The sequence below is a fragment of the Scleropages formosus genome, chromosome 4 (assembly GCF_900964775.1).
Source record: "Scleropages formosus chromosome 4, fSclFor1.1, whole genome shotgun sequence".
Lineage (NCBI taxonomy): Eukaryota > Metazoa > Chordata > Actinopteri > Osteoglossiformes > Osteoglossidae > Scleropages > Scleropages formosus.
The window spans coordinates 33,621,033-33,638,059 of NC_041809.1; the positions used below are offsets into that span (position 1 = coordinate 33,621,033).

Below are 17,027 nucleotides of genomic sequence, written 5' to 3' on the forward strand. Positions count from 1 at the left end.
TTTTGTTTGAAGATTTTTCTTCAGATTTAATTAATTCCCACTAGTTAATGTCACAAAGAACAATTTGTACAAAGAAAAAGTAGAAAACACAAACAGAAACAAATAGCTGTTGTGAATTGAAGGGAGAATAGCTGTTTTCCTTGTTCTGTCCGACATTTTTATTTCAAATTTTATTTCACTTGTTTTACAAGTCCTCAGGTGCCTGTTTCAATTCGTCTGTTGGGTCATGTGACCCGGCATACTCTGTGTATTGCATTGTGGGAAACTGAGTCCAACAGCTGGTGTTCGCAGCACTTCTCAGTAAACGGTTATATTTTATTTATCTGTATTTGTTTATCTGTTTATGTATTTTTCTATATTTTATTTATCTATTTATATGCTTACTGATGGATGTATTTATTGAAATATTTATTTATTTATGTTCTTAGTCATTTTTGAAAAAATGTTTAGAACACATTCAGAGTGTGCCGGAATGTTTTTTTTTTTTTTTCCCTTTAAATTTAAAGCGGGTTAAAAAGGGTGTGAGAATACTGTTTATTGTCGTTGACTTGTTGCCTTCTGGACCAGTTATCCCATGTCACGTTGTCGTGTGTTTGCAAGAACACTGGAGGGCAGTGCTGACCAAAATGACATTCTGTGTTTTCTTGTTATGATGGGGTCAGGATATGATGATATAATATCCTGTGACCAGCAACATTAATGTGATCATTTGCTGTCACTGACTAGCAGGTGGCTGAGCTGCTAAAAAAGTCAATTCCTTTTGTGTGGGAAAAAAATGGCTTATTTTTATTAAGCCTATGAAATTTAAAAGATGGACACCTGGAAATGATAATAAAGATGCATTTTTAAAGCACCACTTTTCAAAAATGTGTTATTTGGAAATTTCCATTACTACCGATGTTCTATAGATCTTCTTTCAGGTTTGTCTAAAGGAACCTGGTTCCAACAAGTAGTGTAGCGCCTGGATACATCTCCTTGCAAAGGACCCAGGTTTGTATCCTGTCCTTGCTGCAGTACCCTTGAACGAGGTTTAAGCTCCAGCTTAAACAAAAACTTACTCAGCTGTAGAAATGTGTCAATCATTTCAAGAAGTTAACAAAAACCCGTCATTGTGAGTTCCTTTGAAGAAAATCGTCAGCTGAATGAAAAAATAATTATGACACCAAATTCATACGTTGCTTTGAATGTTGTGGCATACGGCCACGCAGTAAACAACGTTGCCAGCGTAAGCACTCACAAATAAACTGGCAAATCCTCTTTAGTCATGCAAATGTGTCTTATGACATGTTCTCTCAGACAAAGTTTAGCAAAGCGGTGTCCTGTTTGCCCAGTAACAGTGAAACACCGGATGCAAAAAGCATGCTTTGTGTTTCACGTCCCAGATAGAGTTCTATCCCGAGTGTCCCAGGAATAGCTCTCTGCTGCGTGTCCCAGGATGATCCCTGTACTGCACATCCCAGGATGAGTGCTGCACTGCACATCCCATCATAAGCTTTGTACTTCCCAGGAGAAGACTCTGATGTTATTCCACAAAAAAAAAAAAAAGAAAAAAAAACTCAAAGCAAACATTCCCCTTTAGTCAGTGCTTTATCAACTTTTCGATATGCAGGAGACGGTCTGCTTTCGGAAATTTGGATTACACCCCATCTCTCAAGTGAGTCGGCTGGAGGGGGATGCAGCTGGAAATAGACAAAGAATAAATTAGGGAAAAAAATTGCTTGGAGGGCAAGTCCATTCTTGAAACATAAATTTGCCAGTTCTGCCCATCATGGAAAAGTGTTGAGTCAAATTTGATGACCTTGTACCCAAAATGATTCACACACCCTTGTGTTTTAACAAGTAACACCATTATTGTACCAGCCTGTGTTGGCATATGCAAAATAGTGAGGCAACATTCTGGGGAATACCAGATGACAGAAGTAGGGGGAAAAATGAAGAAAATAGACACTGTGGCCACTTGTGGGCTGGATGTGGTTACATGAGTGGGACGGAGGCAAAACATGATAGATTTTCACAAAAAAGAGTTTCACTTACACAAAACAAAATCTAAAAACACAAGATATTTGGCCCTTCATGGCAGAACACAGTCAAAGACTAACTCGTGCGCGACAAACCCAGTACCAGGAAAACGGCCATCCGAAAGTACCTCCCGACACATCAGCTAGTCGGAGTTCTGCTCAATCTTCTCTCTCACCCCAAGTCTCTCAGACCAGCAGGTTACAAGTCCATGCTGACGAGTCCTCAAGTGTGAATAGTTAGTCATCATTCATTTGTCTTATCAGGGTAAGTAGTGGAGAGATGTCTTTCACAGTCTTTCTCACACCTAGCTTGTGAAATACCCCGCTCACAGTATTTTTTCCATCTGAAACAAAAAATACGTATATCTTGCTACACTGTTTGGGTATTTAAGGTGTTGCTGTGGTTTCTGTGGACCGTACACTCCTACATGTCCTTTTGGTTATCGTGACATATTATCGACACACACCTACATGACTCCCTTTCTTGCAGACCTGTATCACATGCTCTGTATCCACGCGCAGTGAGTAACAAATCCTGTTTCTTTCTTTAGACGGCATCTCAGACACATACAATGTCAAGTTACATGTTGGAACAAATATGCTGAAAGGGGCAGCTCGAGAGCAGGCGTATCTCCTCTCCCTTTCAACCCAGCTGACTCCCAGCATCAACTGCCGCCGGATGACCATTGTTACCTGCAAATATTCAACACGAGGACAGGAGGAACTCCATGACGATGGCACCGGTGGCTTCCTAGTCCTGGAAAAACCTCTGGTTAGTGCACACACTACCTAAGAATGTTATTGAGTCCTTTGAATTGCTGCACAGATACCAAACGTGATCGAATGTGTTTCCCTACAATAGTGTCCCTTCATTATTTTCCCATGAGCCCATCCACTCCAATCTGCCTCTTATGTGCATGCCATACAGCCTGGATGCACAGCCCAAACCCATCTACCAGTGTTGACTGGAATCAGGCTGCCACACTGCCCTTAAATGTCATTTAGAGTGCTGAGAAAGAACAATTCTCTATGACACAGAGCTCTAATGATCCCATGGGGGACGCCAATATTTCATTAACAGACAGCCATATGAGAAAGGCCCTAGGAAGAGAACGGTATCGATTCCTGCCTCGGATGTTATGTCTGGGCGTTGTCTAGGAGTCCTAGGAGTTATGTCAAAGAGGACTGGAGGATTTCTTGTAAACAGCAGAGTAGTCAGGGAGGACAGGCTTAGCTGACGGGAATCTATGAGCCCTGCGTTATCGAAATGCTTTGACGAGATTTGGGGTGCGGCAGCTCTACAGATGTGGAGTTGTAATATGACATCAGAGATGTCAGTGTCAATGCTGAGCTCACGCTGACCTCCGTGCTCTGTCCGGGAGAGGTATCAGCTCACTTTTCTATTGCGCACTGCGCATTGACCATAGGAATCATACACTCTGAGCTGAACAAAACCTGTAATAAACATTTTGTTTACTGGTGCAATTTTTGTTCAGATGTGCACACTTCCAGTGTACATTTTCCGTCAGGCTAAATATTTTTCCGCTGTATGGAAAAAATAATGACAGTAATGATTAATGAGTTGGGCAACTTGGGTTTTGACAATGATGACTGATTCCTTTTGAAGTTAGCTCACTGTTGCCTCAAACCCGGTCATTTCCATGACCAGAAAAACCCGAGACAAAGAGGGGTACTTCCCTAGATTGCTTAACTGAAATGTTGCGCTACAAACAGTGGAGAGACTAACTTGTGTGTTGTTATTTATTTCTCATGTCATGTCATTGTTTTCCCTAAATTCTTATACTTCCTCCTTTGGCAACCCTAGTACACATTGGTAAAATGTCAAACTTTATGCAGCATATACTTAGAAAACATGGGGACGCACAGTGAATACTACATAGAGCATAGGTAGTGTACAACCGAGTAAATACAGCATTAAAAATATTGTGACTGTTTTAGCCTGGGGGGGTACGATGGCACAGTGGGTTGGACCGGGTCCTGCTCTCCAGTGGGTCTGGGGTTCGAGTCCCGCCTAGGGTGCCCTGCGACGGACTGGCATCCCATCCTGGGTGTGTCCCCTCCCCCTCCAGCTTTATGCCCTGAGTTGCCAGGTTAGGCTCTGGTTCCCCACGACCCCGTATGGGACAAGCGGTTCAGAAAGTGTGTGTGTGTGTGTGTGTGTATGTGTTTTAGCCTGTTTTTTGTACATCTAAATGTCCGTGCTTGATATAAATGCTTTATACTACATAGATAACGTCGTGTGTTGTGATCAGCCCATATTAAGGTAATAGAGTGTCCATTAAAGGTTGGCTTTATATCAAATCATGTAAAAAAGTGTATTCATTTATCTATTGAAGGCATTCTTAATAATAACCAAATTTGACTTTGCAGCCTTTGATGCAGTTGTGTCATTGTAGGCATTATTGCTCATCTGATGAACTTAGTTAGAGTTTCAAAAATTCCATTGAAAATGTGCAGTGAATCACTGCCGAATCTTGTCTTCTTTCACTGTTGGAATTTTCCCCATCGGCTTTATCGTGCCTTTTAAAAGTTTAATTAAACACCTTCTTGTTATGGTTACTCCCATGGCATCTAGCAAGAGAGATTTTAACTACTGCCGTTCCTATCTACCAATCTGCTCCACTGAAATTATATTGAGGAATTACACTCAGATCAGAAAAACACTTATGAAACTTTTATGAATGATCCTGAAGCATAACAGAGATCCTCACTGCTTGGCACGTGCATTTCTGTAGGCAGTGAACAGTTAAAATCACAAAGCTCTTATAGCCATCAGGGAGTGACACAATGGCAAGTCCCCTTACCCAGTATGGCTGGACAGGCTCAGTTGTCCACTGGCACACAGAGGACTGATGCAAACCTCCTCATCCAGGTAGTCAGTTACACTCTCTGCCCATGTGATTGGACAGATTCATTGCTGACCTGGCAAGCCATCAGCTCTTTTCCCCATCCGCAGTGCACTTTTGCTTCTAGAATAACTTGCAGAGCGACTCCATGGTTCAGAGATGCTTTGGAAAACTAGTGGCCACACGCAAATTGCCTGGTGTGATCCTTTTTACTTCCTACTTGCATATGTATCACTCAGCCACTCTGTATTTGCTTGAAAATACACTGACATCAAACAGAAATGCTTATATATTGAAAGAATAAAAAAAAACCATTTGAATTAGGCTCCAAGATCATACATGCTGAGGTCTATTTCAACCACAACACTCAGAAGCAACCTCTTGCACTAAGTAGAAGATAACCATGGTAATAAATAGATATAGAGATAGAAATAAGTTGATATTCCACATAAAAGTATTGTGACAGTCCTATGACATTGCAAAGAACTTTTTTCAACCTGGAGGAGGCAATTTTGATTTTCTTTGCTATGGTATAGTGTTTGTATTCCCATTACATTTGGTCCTGTGTATTTATTTACTGTATTGTACTCTGTTCTGTGTTGCACCATGGTCTCCGGGGAAACGACATTTCGTTCCACTGTATACAGGCTACAGAGAGGAATGACAATAAAAACAACTTGAACTTGAACATGCAGATGCTTCTATTTAATGAGGTGTTACAAAGCAGAATATTTTATTTCAGAAACTATGAGGAACTTAATCTGGATCCCTCCAGCTCAGTGGAAATTATGTGATTCAGCTGGATAATAAAACATGCACTGGTCTAGTGTTTAAAAAATAGAACATTTTTTTGAGCACATCACTACCCTTTTCAAAATGCTGACGACTACGGACCATAAACTGGTGTTATCAATGGAATCAGTACCATGGACAGCAGCACGTTCTTTCAGTCCTCGACGTCAACACAAAAGCATCAACTTTTGTCAAGAATCTGTTCCAAAATCTGCTTTGGTCTCTGTGTTCACCCAGGCATTGCTTTTTTCTCTTTTTGACCACTTTACCTTTATTCACGTTTTGGCAATTAACCTATTACCTTGGACTGCTGCGTTTTTACAAACACAATGTTATCATTTATGTACAAGGTGCAATATTGCACTCTCAGCCAACATAGAACTCTGTTAGGATGCATTAAATATCAACATGATTCATCTCATAAGTTCAAATGTCGAAAGCAGACTTTGATCACGTGTTCTTTGACCATAAAACCTGAAGCATCATGTGTATGGAACCGTGACGCCGCTTTCTTGGCTTGAGGTCATTCAAGAGATGCCAAAAATAGCGGTAGCTTCTGCTTTATTTAGCTGAAAACACTCACTGCCTTATGCATTTCACAGTCAGACAAGCCAAAGCAGCAAGTGGTTACCCCAGCGCGGATTTAAAAATCGATCACATGACCATTTCGTCTTATAGCACAAAAGAAAGAATGTGTCTGTCCCTGGCTCCGTTGGACACCAGCCACAATGATTAACTTCAGTTAGTTGTGGCTGATGTTGAGGATTTTTTTTCCTTATCCACATCAGGGAGATATGAGTGAGTGGGAAATGCATTAGTGCTGCAGTCTCTTCCTCCTGGATGTCACGCTACATTAAGTTCTTATTCAGACACACTGGCCCACTTCCTCTGCTTGAATTATTAATAAACAAATTGGACAGCTTTTATATAATCACATATTACTTGTCCTGCACTCCATGAGTAAAAGAGAACAAGGAATTGTGTCGGAGAATAGGATGGTTGAGCTTTGATTTATGAGATTTGTCACATAGTCTCAAATTGGGTCTGCAAGCAAAAGTGCATGTCTGGGGTGTATATGTGGAATGACACACAAAGCGAATGCTGAAAACTTCTATTTTTGCTCATCATGTATTCCTAATGCTTCCTCAAATGAGATGTTCAGAGCTATTGTTAAAGGACCCCCCCCCATGCCATGCTATGGGGTGGCAGTGCCAAAGATAAATGTTTGCATTAATATATAAACATTTTTGTTGGGTATGAACAGATCTGATATTCTGGATCCAGCAAGTCTCACCACACATTCTGTTTCTAAGAACATACATTTTTTTTTGCCTCCGAGCTCATATCTTGTCCCCTTTGGGTGATATCAAGATTTGGTGCAGAGGGACAAATCTTAAACGTTCTTCCGATGCAGAGGAGGATGACACGTGTGTTTGCAAAGACCTCTTCAGTGGGAATGGTGACTGAACTGACATGTCACTGCTCTCCCATTATCTCCCTCACCTCACACACTTGCCTACCCAGCCACACACACACACACACACACACACACACACACACACACACACAGACTTCTGTAATAGAGCAAATTTTCCCTGTGTCAGCGCTACAAAAATTGCATTCATAAAAACTTGACTTAACACATCATTGCTGGGCGTCCTCCAGTAGACACATCACTTAAACCCATGTGCTCTGATAAAAATAATTTTTAAAAAAATCTCAGAAAATCAGAACATGTTATTAAGTCCCCAAACAAATGTCGCATATACCTACATAATTTAACCATCCAGTGTAACTGGCCACGGGGCCCTATAAATAGATGCCGCGATTTGGTAGATCATTTATTCATGGATGGTTCCATGTACCGAGCAAAAGTGAATAAATACATAAATAAACGTCCGTTTTATTTCCGCTGGGTGGCCTCAAAGAGCCACTTCCAAAATAAATCACTCGGATCCTAAAACTCGTAATTCCAGGACACCTTTGATATGTAAGTAATGTAATACTGTCAGCACGCGCCTTTTTTTTTTTTTGCAGCTGAGCATATTATATATAATAGATGCCGGAGAATTAATTTTGGAAAAGTCGCAAATGACGCCAAATGTCCTGAAAACGTCCCATGACACTTATATGAATGCATCCGAACTACAGCTAATGAATAAAAAAAAGGACCACATCTCAGTAGAACAACTGCACTCAGTTTTTGCCCGTTTTATTTGTCCGACAGCGCAGACGAGCGAAAGTGTGCGCGCGCGAGCGCGAGGGGGAAAAGGGCGATTTATTCATGAAACGCTCGCGAAACGTAGGGTCAGCGCTCGCGCTTGCGCTCGCGCTCGAAGGACGCGCCACAACGCGTCCTGTCTTCGTCTCCCGCCCCAAACTTGGACCGAGTAGTAGACAAAACCCCAGAATGGAGCTGAAGGAAGCCTTTGCATTCGGCTATATATATATGCATTTTTTTTTACTCCGTTTATGTCACTGAACAGTAAGGCGAGACAGCTGTATTGGGGCTATATATTATATATATATATTTACTGTACATATGTGTGTGTGTGTACATATATATATAAAATATACTGTATAGTAAAACGCCCGATCTCCTGCCTTTCTATTCTAAATATTTGATAAAGCTTTTTTTTTTTTTTTTTTTCACCAGCAAGACATAGTAACCAGTGGAGTTAAAATAAGTGAAGATGGAAAGGAATTTCAACACTGTGATGAAAACGTTGCGCTCAGGAATACTTCATATGCGCGCTTAACACGCGTTTTCTCCGCCTCCCTATGAATGGAAATATGGAATAACTGGAGGGGACCGCGAGGACAACGTTTGCGCGCGAGAGACGGTCGACGGGAACGATTAAAACCCGAGGCACCAAGATCTGTTTTGCTCTCAGGAAAAAGAAAAAGAAAAAAAAATTAAAAGTTCTCCAGGGTCACAGACTGATCTGCAGGGAACTGATGCTCGGCTGTACCGACAAGAACGTGGGGAATATTATGAAGTGACGGCACACCGCGCGCTCACATATTAATAAGACGAATCGTTATCAGTAAGTTACAAGCCTCGCCCGACATATTTAATAGATCGGATGTAGTTTAACTAAATATACTCGGTACCTACAGTATATGACATCGGGCCAATATGCTTCTTAGAATAACGGTCCACTATGTTTTTTGCAGCTGAATTTCAAGGAGTGATCTGTCAACGAGACGTTTTTACTTTGGTTTCCAGCGCTTCTGCACATGATAATTCCGGCTCGCGGTGACATGATGGACACGCCTAGGCTTTACAGACCTGGACTGGAGCAAATCAGACCAACGGATGATCAATAAGCTGTATCAATAACCTTATATATAAGGCTAATGATACGTTTAGCTGTTGTATACAGAACTTTTTTTTGCCGGCATCAGCTGTGGAAGTTGGATAACGCCGGACCTCCTCGTTCAGCAAAAGGGATAAATGGCCAAGGAAAACATTGTTTCCTTCCTGGGACTGAGAGATGTTGGTGCTTAACAGTGAGTATTAACAATGTCGCTGGAGATCAAAATACAGGATTCCTAAACATAAGGGAGAAGTGCAACGTAAAGGTACTGATGAGCCTTAGTGGTGTAAAGTTGGTGTGCCAGTCAATGGCTTCGGTAAACAGGATGTCAAAGGTTCCAGACCAGCTGGTCCTCAGTGTTCCTGCGCTTACTTTATTTTCTGGGAAACTGCACCTGCTTCGATCTGCTGAAATTATGAGGTGAGCTCTGCCACCGCAAACCGGGGAGGAAAAAAAAAATGGATTTGAACTTCTCTACGGTCCTCGACAGCGGTTTGTCAGAGAGGGACAGATCCACTCGTGTTTTAACGGGCTGCTTTCTCTCCCTTCTCATCCTTACCACCCTCCTGGGGAACACGCTGGTCTGTGCAGCTGTAACCAAGTTTCGCCACCTGCGCTCAAAGGTCACGAACTTCTTTGTGATCTCGCTGGCCATATCGGACCTGCTGGTGGCCATCTTGGTGATGCCGTGGAAGGCTGCGACAGAAATCGTGGGCTTCTGGCCCTTCGGTTCCTTCTGCAACATCTGGGTGGCGTTTGACATCATGTGCTCCACAGCTTCCATCTTGAACCTGTGCGTCATCAGCGTGGACAGGTATTGGGCTATATCCAGCCCGTTCCGCTATGAGCGAAAGATGACGCCCAAGGTGGCTTTTGTGATGATCAGCGTGGCATGGACCTTATCGGTCCTCATTTCTTTCATCCCTGTGCAACTCAATTGGCACAAGGCTCAGACCACCAGCTACGTAGACCACAATGGCACCTACGGGCCACTTTTACCCGATAACTGTGACTCCAGCCTCAACAGGACATACGCAATCTCGTCCTCCCTCGTTAGCTTCTACATACCTGTAGCAATAATGATCGTCACTTATACGCAGATTTACAGAATAGCTCAGAAACAAATCAGAAGGATTTTAGCTCTAGAGAGAGCAGCAGAGAGTGCCAAAAACCGTCACAGCAGCATGGGGAACAGCTCTGGCGTGGAATCCGAGAGCTCTTTCAAGATGTCTTTCAAGCGGGAAACCAAAGTCTTAAAAACGCTCTCAGTTATAATGGGGGTGTTCGTGTGCTGCTGGCTGCCGTTCTTCATCCTGAACTGCATGGTTCCTTTCTGCGAGGCGACGCTACCAAACGGGAGGGCGAATTTTCCTTGTGTCAGCTCTACGACATTCGATGTCTTCGTCTGGTTCGGATGGGCAAATTCCTCGCTCAACCCCATCATATATGCCTTCAACGTGGACTTCCGTAAGGCTTTCTCCATCCTCTTGGGCTGCCACAGACTTTGTGCAGGTCCTAATTCCACAGAGATACTCAGTCTCAACAACAACGGTGCTCCACCACCATCGACCCACTCCCAAACTAAGGGGCACATCCCGATCGAGGGGACTATGACCTACGCAATTCCTCAAACCATCCTCACTCAAGATGAGGAGGTACAAAAAGAAGAAGAGGCCAGCACTGGAATTATATCTCTGAAAAATAATTCCCCCGCCTTGTCAGGGAATGTGGACAGCGAAACTGATGTTTCTTTAGAAAAGATTAACCCTATAACTTCAAATGGACAGCATAAGACATGACTGGAGGTGAAAGTTCCTCTCATGCAAGTATCTTATGTTCTCAATTTTGAATTTAATACATGTATTCAAAATCAATAAAAAATTCACAGATTGACTTGAATATTACATTAGCATGAGCAAATTCAGTATATTTTAACTAAGATTCACTGAGTACCTTTTATCCTGCTTACTATTATAAACTTAACAGACCTCTCCAGAATGTTACAACGGAAGGCACTTTATCCTGAATAACTATCTGCAAAACTCTTTATATATATATATATATATGTATTATACATGGAAAATGCCAGAAAAGTAACAAATAACTAGTTTTAATGCTATATATAACCCAAAAAGCCTTTGAATACATTGTCTTCATTATGTAGGAAATAGAAGCTTATTTAACATAAGGCATTGCAAATGCAATTTTATGTTGGTAAGTGAGATACAAATGATTATAAAACGTATTTTGTATACTTTAGTATACTTTTTGTATGTGTCTGGCTTCGTGAACTGCTTCAAAATGTGCCGGTTGCTTCGTGTGCCGAATCGTTATATTTTTAGTTGAGATTTTGATATAATGTTTCCATGCAGATGGGAGCTTTATTTTATTTATGATAAGAATGGCTTCTATGGCTAACACGGTCCTTTTGAAATATTAATTGAAAATCAGAAGTAGGAAGCGAAATATTGGAAAGCGTATATATTAGATTTGAGCGATGGAATTGAAAAGGTTTCAAAGATGATGTCACCAGAACAATCCTAGTCACACGGTCCCAGCAAACCGAAAACATGCGTATGCAACGGCCTTTAGGGCAGGAGTCTCACTATAAACACGTTAAAGGGAACACCACTGGAGCTGAAGCAGAAGTTGGCTTAAGCCAAGGATGCTCAACAGTTGACATCCTTGGATGATGTTTTGCTCAACAGCTAAGGAAGTTGCTGCTAAAGCTCTTAGATGTCTACAGACTCCAAATAAAATATTACTGACTCCAGCTATTTGGAGAAGCACCTTCATCAGATCCCAGGACTAGGTAAAGGCATAGATTTTTTTTTCTTCTGTTTTTGAGCACTTGAACAAAAGAAAATAACTCCCAAGACTCACATGTACTTGCTGTACACAAATAATTGGAAAAAAAATCATCACTGTCTAATTTAAGTACAACCAAGTGTGATAGACCGCTATTAATCAGAAATCACATTTCATAATTTCATTTATTATTTAGTATTCAAAGCTACAAAGGAGAATGGCGAGATCAGTAAGCTCTTCTGAAAACAGTATGTGGCTTTAGATGCGTGATGCTCGTTCATCATGGACAGCGTTAGTGAAGAACATGCTGATGCCACAAAGCAATCAACTTATTCCTTAACACCATTCCATTTAACACGTGGTGTAGTTGCAGAAGAAAAAGGATATCCAGATGTCAGTTTACCATGCTCCTTAGAGCTGAGTGCCCATAAAGAGTTTGACATCCATATTCTAGCATCTATAAATTTGTTAGCATGAGCAGCTCTGAAGAACAATGTAACTAAAGATAATCTGTTAATAGCGGCGTTGTGAATGACTGTAAAGAAACACGTTGTGTCTCCTGTAAGAGGTAAAAATCAAAGGGTATTTCCAGGGTGGCTGTATAAAAGTGTTAAAATCTCTTACTTTAGAGGCATTCAGAATTTCTTTGCTCGAGACTCTCATGTGATTTGAGTAAGTACCTGCGATGCTGGATTGGCAGTGACCGAGAATACAACAATAGGGAACCTTTCCTCCTTTTTTTATTTTAAAAAAAAAAGACAAAAACTATACAACATATGCGTTCTCTGTTTTTCTGAGCAGTGACTAAAGGATTATAAATCCACATAAGTTGCCTTTTTTTGCAAAGTGCTGTGAAATCAGTGGTGCTTCAATTTTGACCAGTTTCGGTATTTTCTCATTATTTGCATCTTTCAGCCATCTAAGCAATGAATCCCTTTGAGCAGACAGAGCAAATTGCAGAGGAACATAAAGCGCTAAAAATTTGAAATAACCTCAAACTGTATTCATGGAAATGGACAGTGTTGCCCATTTATGCTCGGCTTTGAATTTGCACCAATGTGGATTTATCTCATTCTTGGTATTTTGATTATTTTTATGACACTTTGATGTTTGTTTCACATCCACAGTTGTGTAGAAATCGTAACTGTGCTCAAAAGATGGCACTGCAGGTCTTGAACAGACTTCCATGTGAAGCCATATTTCCAGAACACTGTTCTGAGAGTTAAATAAACAAAGTGGTTATTGTTTTAGCGTTACCAGAGAGCATCAAACGTCAGCACTAAACCTGAAACATATTTTTGCAAATTTATGAGACAGACACACATATTGGGAAGAGTTTATTTATACACAGAGACGATAAATCAATTTTTTTCACAATGAATTCCAACAAATGAGTTCTAAAAAAAATTAAATACTGTCTGTATTGCTAGAATTACTGTACAATTCAATCCATTAAAGAGAAGGAAAAATTTATGAAGTATGTTTACTGGGACTGTTTTGCTAGAACATATTAACTTTATAATCCTGAATGTCTAAATTCATGTGGCATCTCTACCTTACGGCTGACCAACAGAATTCTGATGTTTCATTAATAAATATTGTACAGTGTTGCATCGTGGATGTGAGCACAACTGCTTGTGTCTAGAAATCCTTAATAATGTTTATCAACCCTAATGCGCTGTTTTACGTATGGGTATATTTAACATTGATGGTAATGATTTGAATTTCATTAAATGCCTTCAATAACTGTAATCAATGGGATTAATGTCAACCAGTGATTTTGTGAATATAAGAACCAGTTTAAAATTAAAGCTTGCTATAATACTTGATGAAGGGTGTATGCGTATTTGTCACTGGTGCATTTGCTACCCTCCTGTGATTCATGTTAAGGCCACTCTGGTGCAATTTAATGTGATATTAGAAATTTTGTTTTGTTTTCGGGGATCACTGGCAACTACAGTATATGCCTCAGAAAATATTTAGAAAAATGCTATAAACAGCTGTCAAATTAACTTTTGAAGGGGTTTTGTCATGTCTCTAGTTCAAGTACAGTGTTTAAGATATCAAATGGAACAGCAGATGTGCGAATTTTAACACTGCCAGCACAATTAGAAACTTTTATCTGCATCAGTGGTTACAACACCTTAAAATATAAAGTTGGAGTAGACTGAAGACTTACCATAAAAAATGAGAGGAAATGTAATAATTAACTGCTGACATGAACTGGAAGGTGGGGAACTAGGAACTGGGGACTGGAACTGAAGGTGGGGAAACGTAGATTGTTACAGCAGAACCAAACTTTTTTGTTTACTGGATGAGCAAAAGCCTTGAACTGGATTGATTTTGAATTACATTTTACACTTATTAATGTATCAGACTTCATTTCGGACTCAGTAGTTATATTATTGGTCATTGTGTCATTTTCTTATTTAACATAAGTCCATTAGTAATCATAACTTATCCCATCTGCTCAAAATATTATGATTTATTCAAGTGGAACTTCTTTATTAGTGAAATTACACAGTTAAAAATATTAGTAATTGATCCTGTATTTAACGGTACCTAGTAAATGAATATTATTAATATGAATATAATTAATTAAAACAAAAATATCAGTAGTTACAAGGACCTTTGGAAAAAAAGGAAAAAAATAAATAAATCAGCCTGTAAAACAGACTGAAGGTTACAGTCAATTGAAGTGCATGAAGAATGTGTGGTCTGAGATGCAAAGTGCCACGCTACATTTGTGAAATAATGAGATAATGGGTAATGGTCCCTTTCTCTAGTTTTGTAACCATATGCATTTGAAAAGCAGTAATGTACTGAATGGTGATGCTGAAAGAAATCTCCCTTCAGTGAGACTTCAAAGCAAATATTTACAGAATGGTTTTCGAAAAGCATAACTGTATGAAGCGTTAGTGCCGCACCAGTGAAGCGCTTTAACTCATTTTTCCAGTGTAATGAATGTGGGTTTCAACATTCTGAGCACCTCATGATCCCTTATAGCGAAATACATAGCATAAAATATAAAATCAACATCTGTTTGGGTAAATATTGCAACAAATGATGAAATGTAGGTTGTTTCTTTCTGACAGCAGAAAGCAGGTTTAAATGAAGACAACGTGACTCTCGTCCATCAGCGTTACTCATAACGCGTGCGCGTCACTGTGGGAGCCTGCAGTCAAGGTTAATGACGGGCCCTTGGCGTCACTTTGCTTTGTAAGAGGGAGGATGTAGCGCTCGAGAGCCATTCAAGATGCCTTATGTAACCAGTCCGGGTGTGTGACTTCGTTCTGCGTCACAAACATCAGCGTTGCCGCTTACACGACTCCGGCTGGAAAAACCACCGAGGCACCAGATGGAGAGCATGCTGGGTATTTTGATGTCAGAACATAGCTCTGGTCTTAGTCATCGGCAGCAAACGGATTTATCCTGAAGGGGCTCATTGCCTGTGCGGTAGAACAATTCATTGCTTCTTCTGCAAGGCCGTGTCTTTGCATGAAACTTTGCAGAGATCCTGCTCTTAAAAGAAGATCTGTGGATAAGAAGCGGATCGATATTTATAGTCTTAATAGAAATAAACATAATAAATGATAAAAAAATAGACATCACCTGTTTTTCTTGGATGTCACTGTAAACATTAAGGTTACCAAGTACGGAATATGTTAAAAATGGAATAGCTGTGAAAGGACTGAAGAGGTTAGGAATTCTAGTTATGTACAAATATAAATGAATTTTATATTCATTGTACTGAATTAAGACACTTATGATGGAATATACACACACACACACACACACGCATTTTCAGAACCGCTTGTCCCATACGGGGTCGCGGGGAACCGGAGCCTACCCGGTGACACAGGGCGTAAGGCCAGAGGGGGAGGGGACACACCCAGGACGGGACGCCAGTCCGTCGCAAGGCACCCCAAGCAGGACTCAAACCCCAGACCCACCGGAAAGCAGGACTGTGGTCCAACCCACTGCGCCACTGCACCCCCTGGAATATACATAATGTAAAAATGGAATACATGATTTTGAAGTGATTGGTGTACTTTGATACAGCATGGATTAATTCATGATTTTACAGGATTTCTCAGTTAAGTGATGCTAAATGACAAAAAAGAAAACATACAGTTTAGGTCAAAATCAAGTTTAAATTAACCTCAGAAATTTTTTTTGAAAGGGAATAGTTATAGAGATTTCTTTGAAATCTCAGACTGAACACTGACGATCAATAAATGAAACAAATAATATGAAAAACGTAAAATATTTTAAAAAAATGAACAAAATTAGTCTTTGGTCATTACAATTTTCTAATAATAATTATATCCTTTAGGTTTAATTAAACAAAGTGAAGTCTATAATCTGAGCAAGAACACTTTTAATCACCAGTCCCAACAGCAGTAGAGGCAAATTTGGTCCTGTTCCTCATTCCTCCTTTAAATTCTACTAGTAGTTGTTAGTTCAGAGATGAAATTGGCTGCTAGTATCATCAAAAATCAAAATGTACACTTCTGAGCACATATTTTTAATTGTTGTCTATTTTACACCTAAACACTGTGAGGTGATGTACTATTTTTACATCACATTAATTCCTTTAGCTGAACCTTTTCACCAAAGAAACTTACAGTGTTAAGCCACCTACAGTTACCTACTCATTTACACAGTTGGGTATTTCTACTGAAGTAAGTTGGGGTTAGTACCTTGTCCAAGGGTACTACATCTGGAGGCTGGATTCAAACCTGTGACCTATGGATGCAAAGGTAGCAGAACTAACCGCTACACTGCCAGGTACTTTATATTTATTCATTTAGCTGACACTTTTCTCCAAAGTGATTTACAATGTTAAGGTTACAAGCTTACAATTATTTACACAGCTGGGTATTTTTACTGGGGCAATTCAGGGTAGGTACCTTGCTCAAGGGTACTGTAGGCGGAAGAGAGGATTGAACCTCTAACCTTCAGATACAAAGGCAAGAGCTTTTGCCACTATGCGAGCAGCTGTCCCCCTTTGACTGCATTAATAATCACGTCTACAAAAGTTTTTAAATGATGAAGCAGAACAGTAGTCATCTTACCCTGTGGCTCTTAGGAATTTCAAACCGATACCTTGGTAAATCAGTGGAAAGTCATCCCTTCATTCGATATCCTTTAGGCGTCTTCTGCAAAAACAGATGGGCTGTGTGACGTGTTACATGCATCACAGGTCTATGAGCACACCG

The 17,027-nt window shown here is 40.3% G+C and overlaps 1 protein-coding gene across 1 annotated transcript; it reads left to right on the forward strand.

Moving 5' to 3' along the window:
* The first annotated feature begins 9,383 nt into the window (after window positions 1–9,383).
* drd1b (dopamine receptor D1b) lies at window positions 9,384–10,796 on the forward strand. The gene has a single exon (XM_018751836.1). The coding sequence runs from the start codon at window positions 9,456–9,458 to the stop codon at window positions 10,794–10,796; it is 1,341 nt and encodes a 446-aa protein (XP_018607352.1). The 5' UTR covers window positions 9,384–9,455.
* The last annotated feature ends 6,231 nt before the right edge of the window (window positions 10,797–17,027 follow it).